The sequence below is a fragment of the Xenopus tropicalis genome, chromosome 3 (assembly GCF_000004195.4).
Source record: "Xenopus tropicalis strain Nigerian chromosome 3, UCB_Xtro_10.0, whole genome shotgun sequence".
Lineage (NCBI taxonomy): Eukaryota > Metazoa > Chordata > Amphibia > Anura > Pipidae > Xenopus > Xenopus tropicalis.
In genome coordinates, this window is record NC_030679.2 from 56,087,383 (window position 1) to 56,100,541 (window position 13,159).

The window sequence follows — 13,159 nt, forward strand, 5'->3', positions numbered from 1 at the left end:
AAGCAGATCATCCACTTCTGTCTGTCTGCATTTTGTATACAGGCAGTGGAATGTGGATCTGCTCTTTCACATAGCCACATTAAAAGGCACAGCATAAGCCTGTGTGGAGCTACACTGTGCAGATATCAGTGTGAAAACGCACAGCTCTACGCTGGCAGACACTGTGCCTATCAATGGGGCTATGCCCCAAAGCCAGGCTATAAGCTGGAACTACCAGAAGTATGTCCATAAACTTTATTATAACAAGTTAGAATTCAGGTCTAGGAGATTTTTGTCTTTACATTTGAAATATCTTTTGAGTGGATTTTTCTTTTGATCGGACTACCATCTTGTTTTATTTACCCAGCAACCCCTTATGCAGCCCTGGGTCAATGCATGCTTATAGTATCATTAACGGACTACTACATAGTGCATATACCAGGCCAAAGCAGTGCAAGGGATCCCTGGGAAAGTGAGGTTGGTGCACAGATGCAAAGTACCCCCAGGCTGGTGTATTTTGCACAGAAGATGAGCATCAGCCTAGGATTAAAAGGTAAGTGATTCTATTCAGTGGGGGAGTCTACTGTGTGAGAAAATGTAAAATACTCCATTGCTAATATTATCAAGCAAATCAATGGCAAGTCTCTTACAGGAGGAGAAAAGAGGAGAAAAAATGATAGCAGATTAGTTCTGTGTGGGGTGGGTGCCCAAGTTTTTTTCCCCCACACCAGTGCTCCTTTTTGGGAAAAAATGCACCAGCCTGGGGATAACTCTAAGGAAGAGCTGCCATCTTACTTTTTTTTTTCCTACGGATTGGATCCTTTAGGCTTGTGCAGCATAGCATACCAATATCTGATATTTCCTTGCCCTTTAACACATATATAATTCTTCAATGTTCAGCATGCTGTTAATTTGACACTGTTTCTGGAGCTTTTTTATGCTATTGCAGCTACAGGCCACCTGACATTCTTATATGGTAAACGAGGTTGAAAAGACATGTCCATAATGTGGACATGTGTAAAAAAATAAATAAATAAATAAATTTAAAAAAAAAAAAAAAAAAAAACCTCATTTACACACAAAACTGACAAAATAAAACAAAAACCGTACAAAGACAGAAATAGAATAACAAAAAATATTTTACTAAAACATAAGATTTACAGATTTTCAAGACAAGCCATATAAAATGGTCACATGCTCTGAATGTTCTAACACTTTAAGGAAGAGATTAGTGAAAGTTTTTTTTTTTTGTTTTTTTTAAATACATTTTCGCATTTTTCTTCAAACAAGCCCCTCCCATCTACTTGGTCTGAAGTAGCTGGCTAAGAGCATATACACAAAGCGCAGGTTAGCTGCTACCAAACACATTAAAGACAATAATAAAAAGGGTAAATTCAATGCAAACATGTTAGGCTTCATTAACTTGGTACAATGCTGACATTTCCTTAGAAATTTGATGAATGTAAATATACAGTGTATAAAACAAAAAATGTTATGATATAAGCATTCTCTGCTTCATGGATGGATTTTTAGAATCATCTCTAATTCTCTGTTTAATAAATCGTTCCTACAGGGGAAGGGAGGATGGGGTGCAAGTACATGTTACTTTGAATACAGATTTGACCAATGCAAAAACAAAAGTGCATCTAAAAAGAAAGGGAGGGGCAATGACACATTGTTTTAAAGTTAACAGAGCCAAACAAATAGTTGTTTTATCTTAAAAATTAAAAAAAAAAACCCAACTGTTTCAGCAACTAACCTAACTCTACCTTCATTCACAGTGCTCATACTCAAATCATGATGGGTATAATGGACATCAAGAACTTTTGCCACCCCTTTGAACATTGTGGAACATGCTGACACGATGGATTACAGCCTCTGCGCATGCGATACAACAGTGAATTAGAACAAGACATATTATTTGCTAATGTGCATTTAATCACCAAAGATGACCATGTCTGGGCTTTTTATTCCATATATTTTATTAAGACTGTGTCCATTAAACACAAACAAAAACAAAACAAAAATAAAGGGAAGAGGTCTTGGCAGAACAGGAGAAATGATGTGCACTTGAAGATCAAGCCGAATTTAAATATTATTCATAGCATGTAGCCTAGTCCATGCTCTGGCTGCAAGGGAAGAGAGAGCACAATGAGAACAACATAGTACCTGCCTATACAGACAATGTTATGCATTTACCTGCAGAGATATTCAGCAAATTTCTCCTTTTTACCAGTCCTTCACGTTCATGCATACAATGCAATACACTGAGCGCACACACTGTATTATATTACATACACAAACACACTATAAAATGGTCAGAAAATTCCAGAATCTCATTCCAGAATGTTTTCTTTAAATCTGTCTAAGAGAAAACAAGATCACTAAAGACAATTGCACCATTAGAGACTGAAAATGCTCAAATTCGTGTTTTTTCTGACACTGTTTGGTTGCAATCTACTGGTCACAACAAAGCTATAGCTAAATAAAAAACATAAAATGACAAAGCACAGAGGGGATTCATTTTCACCCCAAAGCTGTATTTTGGTAATTTCAATCAGTATTGTGCAAGAATGTAAAAAATACAGAATAATATTAAAAAAATAAAAATTAAAATCTTCGCTTTTCAATACCTGTTTCTATGGCTTGGGCTTCATTTGTCTTCCACTGCTCAGCTACATCATTGGCTAATGGGTCATCTGGGTTGGGAGCACTTAACAAAGCCTGAATTGATAGGAGCACGGTACGGATTTGCAGAGCTGGTGACCATTTATCTATACATGAAGAAAGAGAAAATAAGACCCTACTCTTTGCCTTTAAATTCAAACATTCATTTCATGTTCACATGATCATGTGTTATTTATTATGAGTACAAATTATATGGTACCTTACTATGAGTAAATATGCAATTAAATAGTATGCACTCAATAGTAAGAAATCCAAGTCTGGCTTGGGACTACATGGGAGTAGGAGAAACAATAGGTTGCCTGGAAACAGTTCTAATGTGTAGCGCTGGCTCTTTCTGAAAGTTCAGCCACTGAGATGGCTGCCTACACAGCAATATTACAACTAAAAAAATAAATGTTGGTTCAAGAAAATTTTTTTAAATGGTAGAGTGAATTATTTTCTGTTTAAACAGTGTAATTTAGAAATAAAAAGTACACCATAAAAAATCATGGCAGTATCCCTTTAAAGAACATAGTAAAGCCCAAAACCACAGTTTTTACACAAAGTAAAACACGTCTATTACCATTATATTGACAGGTGTCAGCAAACAATGTGTTCGGCAAACAAAAGGAAAAATCCCAAGAAAAAGGCATACTGAGCAACATCCCAGATAGGTTTTTTTTTATCTTAATTAACATAAATTCATGACTTTAATTTATAATAATAAAAAAAAAAAAACTTGCAAGGAATGTTTAACCATTTATGGTTTTAACAAAGTAGTATTAAAATACCAATGCAATAGATATACATTTCTGGGTTACATTGTAATCTAAGGGGAAAACAACATGTTGCCTAGCAACAAGTCTAAACAAGTTCTTACTGCTACTGGCACTTAAAGAAATAAGACTAACACCATGTGGTGTATTCTCTATGCACATACGGCAGATGCCATGTCTGTCAATGATAACTGAACAAGATGGATTAAACCTAATTGGCATTTACTCCACTGGCATTTCTGATGCATATATTAGCATACACCTGTATGCAGTTACCAACTGGAATGGAACACATTAGAACACTGTAACATGCTAGTGCAATAGTTACACAATGTCAGTGTGTATAAAAAAAAAAATAACTGAACTCCACAATGCAACAGTTCAGAAGGTAGCACAACTTATTTTTGTTGGCTCTTAAAATGATTTAATAGTCAGCACTTAAAGGCACGCTGTATACAGTGATGCCTAAGTCATTTTTAAAAAAAGAATCTGAAAAATAATAGCGTCCTTTTAAATAAGAGGAAAAACTTACCTTTCAAAATATCTAGACATATTCTTCCCAACTTGTCTACATTAGGGTGATAGATTTTGGTCATGAAACGTACTTTAGGCGCTGCCATTGGGTATTCTTCCGGAAGAAATAATTCAAGTTTAAATGTCCCTCCCTCAAAGGGGGAATCCTGTGGACCAGCGATAAGCACATGGAAATAGCGAGCATTGTTTTCATCTGGCTCAGCCTTAATTCCGGGGACTGGCTCTGCCAGTAAACGCTGGGTTTCCTGCAATGAAAACACCAGGACAAATGTAAAATGTGTAGTGACTGAGGAGATAATACACATATATTATATAAATGAAGAACAGAGTTCCGCACACACAGGGAGTTTAAAAAAAGAACAAAAAATCTTTATTAATCCAACGTTTCCAACACTAATTGTGTTCCTCTTTAGGGATATGTATAGATATAGATATATAAATGCCAATACATGTGTAGTAAACTTATGTTAAAAAAATTAAAGGTACTTTTATGACTATCATCTCTAAAACCCACAACAATATTTAAACATTAGGAACCAAACTAAACACACTTTTATTACATTTTATCTAGCACTTCTGCTTTGCAGCGTTGGGGTCCTGAGTTCAATCCTGGCCTGGAGTCTGTATGTTCTCCCCATGTCTGCATGGGTTTCCTCCAGGTACACCAGTTTCCTCCCACACTCCATAAATATAAACAGAGTGTGTGTGAATGAGCTAGGGACCTTAGATTGTAAGCTCCCCTGGGGCAGGAATGATGAATAATCTCTGAAAAGTGCTGTGGAAATCAGTCAGTGCTATATAAATAACAGGAAATTAATATATATATTTAAAAGCACAGTAAAAAAAATTCTAAGCCTTCCAGTGCTAAATATAAGGATATCAGTAATTGCCAAAAGTCCTTTTTTGACTAATGCCTAGAGGAAAAAAAAGAAAAAAACCAGCCATCTCAATCTGGCACTGGTCACCACTTTATGTATGTCCAGTAGGGTGCTTTTTATTTTTTTTATTCACTTGTACTAGGAGTAATGAGAGTGGCAGACCAAATGCCACTGTTTTCCACCAGATGGCAGTTGTGGACATAATTCAGACCCTGGGATGGCACTCCTCAGCACTGATAAACCACACCAGCCCAGGCTACTATTTCACCTGCCCCAGGCATCCTTTGTGGCTTGTCTGTATGCTGGTGCTAGAGTGACAGATCAGAATTTGAACCTGGAAGCTGAACTCTATCCCTACTGCACATGCCCAGGGCTGCAGCAAAATATTTCCTGTATAGGGAAAGATGATGGTGGTGCTCACTAGAACAGCACCCAGGCTGGCCAGGGTCTAAGGTCAACAATCAAACACCCCTTTCATTTATAAGCTTAGCAATAAGGATGCAAGTTTCTAGTATTATAAGCTTAGTAATAGGGATCGCACCAAATCCATTGAGACTAGGCTAAATGCCACATTCTCCCCCATGTTTGGTTGATCGCTAAATCAAGTTCAAACCCTAATTTGCACAGTCGAAGAGGATAAAAATCCAAATAAAACTAAGTAAGATATTGCCACTTTCAGCAGGCCAGAGCTTTAAAGTCACCATCAGTTGTGGGTTTGCCCTTGGGTGCACTAAACCAGGGGTCCTCAACCTTTCTTACTCGTGAGCCAAAGTCAAATGTAAAAAGACTTGGGGAACAACACAAGCATCATAAAAGATCATGGGGGTGTCAAATAAGGGCTAAGATTAGCTATTAGGTAGCCTCTATGCACACCATCAGTTTACAGGAGGGTTTGTTTGGTGGTACATCAAGGGGCCCATTTATCAAAGTCCGAATTTCAGACTTTTAAAAGTACGTTTAGGAAAAATTTGTATCAAGTATGAAAATTTCTCATGTGCGTTAATTGCGCAAAAACTCGCATTGTGGTCGTACAAAAATTTTGTGGTACGATCCGAAAGTTCACAAATTTTCGTATCTGAATGATCGTAAACAAAAAACTTTGACTTTGAGCCTTCAGTGCATGTTTCTGGAAGCCTCCCATAGGACCGTTACTGAATGAGTAACGAAACTTTTGTACTTGTTGCGTCAAATACAATTTTGTTGCAAAGTATGAAAAAGTTGGGAAACTAAAAAAAAAGAAAAAAAAATTTGCAGAAAACATGCACAGTTCTAAAACTTAGAAAAAAAATAAGAATTTTTAGCATTCGGACACAATCGTACTTTAATGAATAGGCCCCTATGCAACAACCAAGGGGTTGTTGCATCTAGCTGGATTTTTTAGATGTGTTCCTGAATTTTCAACTAATCTGGTAACCCTGCAATATGCCCCGCCTCCTGAAACTCATTCACAATCACTAATAGTGTTCCACTGCATAAAAGAAAAGAGCAGAAATGCTTACAGGTATGGAACCGGTTATCCAAAATGCTTGAGACCTCGGGTTTTTTAGATAACAGGTCATTCCTTAATTTGGATCTCCATACCTTAAATATACTAAAAGTTAATTTAAAAATCAAATAAACGCAATAGGATGGGTTTGCTTCCAATAAGTATTAATTAGATCTTAGCTGGGATCAAGAACAAAAGTACTGTTTTATCACTACAGAGAAAAAGGAAATCATTTCAAAGATGTGAATAATTTGATTTAAATGGAGCCTATAGTGAATGGCCTTTGTAATTCAGAACTCTCTGGATAATGGGTTTCCGGAAAAAGCATCCCATACTTGTATTTTATATACTGTATGTAAATGTTCCTGGGTGTATCTTTTCATGTACAGATCTTTGCTAAGAAAGGGCTGGTAATAAGAGGTTGCATTTATAGTAAAATTATGTGATGAGCTTTACTTTAAACTTACCCTTTAACTCAACTGGAAAAAATCCTGGATGTAGAAAAGCTCATATCCATATCTAATAGATAACAGGTTTTAAAAACTGAAGAGCATGCATCTCGAATGACGCCAATAATTTAGCAACCACTTTGACTTATCAAAAGGGGACGTCAAACACTAAAATTCCACAAGAGAGAAGGGTACCTTAGTGAAGGACTGCTGCTGCACTTACCCAGTACCATCAAGGCCAAAAATAACGTGGCAAATGAATGAAAGAAAATAAAGGTATATTGCAGTTTCAGAACAAGAGTCACTATTTGCCCCTTCCTATTGCAAATTGCTCTAATTTTTTTAATGTATTTTTAATCTTCTATTAAATTATCAATTCATAACAGTAATTTAAAATGAAAAAATAATCCATGGAAAAAAAACATTAACCTATTCTAGAATAGAATCTACTATAGGTATAGGATCTACTATGCAGAATTACCTGGAGATAATGAGGGGTCTTTCAATAATGTGCACTATGCTTTAAAAGGCAATAAAAAAAATAAATGTGGTATTTTTTTTTTAAATTCCCTCATTGGTGTAATTGTGCATTCATAGGGGAATCAATTGCGTCAGCCAAATGTCAAAAATGTGCATTTCTCACTACACAACAGTGTATATTTGGTGTTGGTTGAAAAACGCCATTAACTTTCCATGAGTATTGATTAAAATGCAACTACCATATGTGGATGAAATAAGCAAGATGGAACCAGCAATTCTGTGTCACTGCATGAATATGTGGAACAAGGTACCTCATTATAAGCAGGTTCCCTGCATCATTACGTTTCTGTAATTATGCCAAGGGACTTTTCAAAACCACACCATAAAAACACAATGACAGTCTATACAAAATAAAAATGTATAAGATTATTTTGCCACCAACATGGATTTATGCAAGCTTACTTACCCTCAACTATAAAATACTGTATTATTATTAGAGAAACAGCAACTGAATGAATGATAATAAATATCTGTTTCAAAGGTACAGAGATGGCACACATGGCAATTTCTGCCAGTTGTGTGTTTGAAACTGCTCTCTGCAGCCTTCCATTCACATAATAGGAAACTACTGACAGTGCCAGTACTGATGCTTTTTGTCAATGATGCTCTGGTGAGTGCTTTCAGGCTGAAAAGACATTTCCCATTCAAATAAATGAAGGGCAATTTCAAGGGCTTCTCTACTGGTCTCACCAACCTTTTTTAATGTGTATTATGCATTGAAAGTGTTTCCACTATACACACATCAACAATTCTCTATAATTCCAAAGTAAAACTATTTAGCTTGCTCAGTGCTGCATACCAGTACAGTAGACAAGAAGATGCCTCTCCTCCCATTAGAATAAATAGGGCTCATAGCAGAATGATAAACAAGCCCAACCATAATACTTAGTCAAAATCAGTAAATATCAACAGTAAATTTCACAAGCAAAATTAAATATATAGCACAGGTTTCAACTGCACACTTTTCACCTCTTAATTTTCCTCCCTTAAGATATACAGCTGGAAGAGAGGGTGCAGGGATGAAAACTGTATGCATGTTTATTGAGATACGAAACTAGGTTTCGTATGATATCATCGGTGCTTGTATGGCCAGCTTTAGTGTTGGACAGCAGCAGCAACCTCTTAGCAAGCACTAAAAACATACAATTTTATCTTTTGTAGCTGCTTGCCTTCAGTCACATGGGAATATTTGATAATTGCATATGCAAACTAAGCTTCATAAAGGCTAGCTAGCCGCACTGATTGATCTTTTCAATAACCCTTGCTATTAAGGGGATGTAAACCCAAACTAAATTTTGCTTAATACAGGAATATATCATTCTATGCAACTTTTTAATTTACATTCATTAACATTTTTCTGCTATCTGTAAATGTAAAATGCATTTAAAATCAGCATGTCTTTCCAGTTCTACAGGGGTGGTTTTAACTCTTAATGTAGTAAAATGCCATTTTATTTAGTCAAAATATAATTTTGGGTTTACAATCTCTTAACCAAGTGAGAGAGCTCTTCATTATATAGGTTTTCAAAATGAAAAATGGTTAATGCCTAGCAATCTTTTAAACGCACTTTTTTTTCTTTAAACAAACATATATTAGAACCGTGTTGTTCATACCAGTCTCCACAGCTCGCTCATCAAGACTGCTGAATTAGAATGTCCTCAGTGGAAAGTGGAGGGATTATGATCAATATGCAACTCTGACACATCAAACAATTGCAACTTGGTCTAACTGCATTTACATTTTGTCAACAGGTTCTATAAATATTCAACACAGTAAAAGGCTTAATCTTTCCCATAAGGAATGGTTGTGGGAAAGATCTTCAGTAGGCAGGTAGGGTAACTAAAAAAAAAAGAGCAAAATCATGTGAACTAGCTATAAACTGAAATAGAAATCAGGACAAGAAATATCATGAAAAAATGGTATGTAATAGTGAATAAAACTGAAAAATAAAGAAGCAGGCCAGTAAATGTACTGATGCCTTTGAACTCGAGTTAGTAATAACTTTTGAGAATACCACAGATAGCAAGGAACAAACATGGATCCTTGACAAGATCAAACCAGACTTTCCACTTGATTCGCTAATAAGAAAACTGAAGCTTTCTTATGTTAGACATATCAGAAGATCATGATAATTGCATTAGACAATTTATAAACGTTGAATGGAAAATAAAATGCATGCAGGCAATATCTATATTGTTGCCAAGGGTCAACACCCAATTGATGGCACATTATTTCACTGCATGTTATCTTATGTATGTTAGAAATACTCCAAGGAAGCCATAGTGAGATTCAGATTTGCTGTGTAGCTTCAAATAAATATTTTACATGTAAAATACGGTTTCATTTTAACTGCAACAGCAAAACAAACCAAAAACTTTTACAACAAATATGCATTAAATGATAATATGCATTAAAACAAAACATCTAAGGGCTTTTTAAGCCAAATGATTTTAACCGTTTGATTTTATTTAGTGATGCTGTCTACACCATCACCAACATCTCTCTCCCAGCACTCAGTGCAGCATTTTGACAGGTTGCCAGCAATTAGCTTTAGAAATTAAAGTGGTGTAAGCTGGAATCATGACAGGAAGTGCTGGTGATCTGTTCCTGCTGAATTAAACTACATATACCACTTTGGTGCATGGTTTATATGCCAGTTTTTCTGCATGTGTTACAGCGATGCACTTAAATAGCTACTATATTGAAAGCAAGAGTGTGCTATATTTTTCAATCTCATCACATCCAGCCACAAACTTCTTCCATTTCATCCGTGTATTTTGCGAAATGTTTTCTTTGTATATCAGATGTATGTAAGAAGTCCAGCAAAAATATTTAATTATACATGTGAGGTTGGAAAAAAGGTTCAAATACTGGTTAAAAGTATCTTGCATAATATATGATATAATTTAGACAGGAAATGTGGAAACACTGCTGACAATATAGAAGATGGTTGTCACTGATTCACATAAAAAAGTGAAGCAGATAGAGCTTAGCAGAGGCAGACATCCCAAAAAATGAACATTTAAAATATTTAATTAGAATTTAAGTAAAATCTGGGCTTCAGCACAGTACCTAGTCCAATATTGATATTCATAGGCCAATTTCCCAACCACTGTAAATGGCAATACTATCAACCTAAGTTACCCAACCATTTAGCATGAAGATTTAAAGGACAGATATCTGCTTCCTTCAGTGCCTCACATCATATGACATTCAACTGTATCTTTATTTGACTTAAAGGGATGATGCAACTTCAGAATAAAGTATATGCCATGCGTTCCACAAATAAATGTTGTGGCTGAAGTTCTGAAAAGCTAATAGTGAATCCTGTGGCAAAATATAACCTATCACAAGCTGCTGGGACAAGAACAGGTCTTCTGAGAGACTGCACATTACGCAGAGACACCACAAAAGAGGGAACCTGGTTGCCTCTTTAGAGCATTGACAGATGGAGCTACTTGTTGTGGCTACAAAATAGACAACAGTAAATATTCTCAATATGTGTTTCAGCAGAGACAATTCTCAGTATTATCTATAGAAGGGTATTTTCTGGTACTTTGTGGCTGCAACTAGTAGCTCTGTGTGTCATTAAGTAGTTTACCTAGAATAAGAATTCTTAATCTAGGTGTTGGGGAACCACAATGAATCCCCGTCCACGCTACTTAGGTTGGGTCTCCATAACCTTTACCTGACCGAAAACGCCACTGAAGAACAGTAATTACGAATTATAATATGGTGCTTAAAGGATCCTAAATTAATTAGTGGTTCGTGAGTTGTTCCAAAGTCACCTGGATACCCCAGAAAAACGTAACACTTACCTAGAAGCAGCTCTGCGCTAGTATTTAGTAAGGGTAAAATCCCCCTTAGCATGGCTCAACCAACAGCCATGTAAAAATGTAGAATACATTGGGGTACAGTGACAAGCAGAACTATTTGGCTCCCAATTTAACTAAATGAGGTGCAATAAATAGTGAGCCAAGATGAAATATACCCTCCTTACTAATCAATAGCCTACCTATATATAAAATGGTCTACTGCCGACACCTCTGCCGTCAATTGATGCAGTAAAATGCGATATAGCTCCTAAACACTAAGCACACGTATTAGTAATGGCATGCAGTGTCTGGGGGAGTCACCCTATGTGCTACAGTGTAACTCATTCCTATATACCCCCCCCCCCATATCTGTACCCTTATGTAGCCTTAACGCTAACAGACTACAAGCAAATGGCGTGGGTGTGGTCGGCACAAGGTTTTACTTCAAGCACAAAAAATAACGTTGTCCCCATATCCCCGTTGGGGTGGTTTCCTATACAAGGCGCGCACACATAGCGACCCCGGACCCTCAACCCCATCAGACATCACTACAGGCCCAGTACCACCCGGCGGGTGCCATGTTGAAGCGGGCTGGAGGGCGGGGACATTCCCGGGCCTTGTCTCCATTCATTCGGATCAATGCCGCTGATCTAAGCCCAAGACATAACGTAAAGCAATCGCTACTACTTCACTAGCTACAAGCCGCCAATTACCTTGATTATCCTGCGAGGCAGCCCGGCCATCCTGTCTTATAATGCGTGCAGCCTCCAACTCTCTGCGTGCCACCGGATCCCCCTGTCACGCACAAGTGAGAGCGCGGCATCCGCTTCCGCTGACGTCATTGCGACAGCCCACAGGCTCATGGGAGATGTAGTTGTAACGGGACTCGTTATTCCTCTCATGTATAATGATGTAATCACGCTTGTTGGTGTGTGTAGTCAGAATGTTCATTTTAGCCCAAGGAACAATGCTTAAGTGTTTCAGTATGTCTTCTATGCACTGCCTGTAGCGAGCATAGAAGACATTGAAAACCAACAAGACGTAAGAAACGAACAGTCGTGTTAGCATGATGAGGTTTCAGCTTCACCCCACCCCATACAGCTGGCGAGACAAGAAATGAAACTGGAGTCAGACTATGCTATAAGGCCTGAAAGTAGGACACCTTGAATAAAACCATATGACTTCACTATTATATTAGCAGAAAAAAAAGCAACTTCATATTAACACCCTCTGAATGTAATGTTAGGCAGGTAGCAAATGTTTTGATTCTTTTGGTAACAGAATATAAGACTCTACTTGAATAGAAGTCGGGGTAATAGTGTATAGAGCCAGTCTATCAGAAATTGTTTACACATTTTGCAGAAACCCCAGCATCAACAAAAGCTTAATTCATGGTGGCTTAGTGGACTGCCTTGCAGTGCTGGGATCCTGTATTCAAAACCAGTTTGAGCATGCAAGGAGTTGGTATGTTCTTTCTGTGTCTGGAGTAGCTCTGGCTAGTCCAGTTCCATCTCACACACCAAAAACATATAGATAAGTTAACTGCCTACTCCCTAAAATGCTTTCCCACTGGCAATAAAGTGACTTATTGGTGGAAAGGAATATGCAGCACTACATTGGCCAAAGTTTCTTGTGCAGAAAACATTGCATGACTGGAAAACAAAGTGACGTGTGTGCTTTCCCACCAGCGATCTGACTTTAACTGCAGGCGGCTAATCTCCCTGTGTGCCACTGCCCTTACAGTCTAAGGTCCCTATCACATTATGGTCAGTAAAATGAGTAACCAATTAACTTGCCTGTATGTTTTTGGTGTGACACACATCAGACATCATTACAGGCCCAATACCACCCTGCGGGTGCCATGTTGAAGCGGGCTGGAAGGCGGGTACATTCTCTGGGAACATACTAACTCCTTGCAGATAGTGCTCAAGCCATGTGTGCTTTCCCACCAAAGATTCATTTTATTGCCAGTGGGAAAGCATTTTAAGGAGATTTGTTGCCAAAGTTAGCCACAGACAACAAATCTCCCTGTGTG

General features: G+C 37.5%; 1 protein-coding gene across 1 annotated transcript; it reads right to left on the minus strand.

Moving 5' to 3' along the window:
- Positions 1 to 1,105: 1,105 nt before the first annotated feature.
- On the minus strand, positions 1,106 to 11,885 carry ube2n (ubiquitin conjugating enzyme E2 N). Its single transcript, NM_204044.1, is given in 4 exon segments — positions 1,106 to 2,108; positions 2,613 to 2,753; positions 3,955 to 4,201; positions 11,838 to 11,885. Coding segments are annotated over 4 exon segments (459 nt in total). The 5' UTR covers positions 11,868 to 11,885; the 3' UTR covers positions 1,106 to 2,067.
- Between the last annotated feature and the right edge of the window lie 1,274 nt (positions 11,886 to 13,159).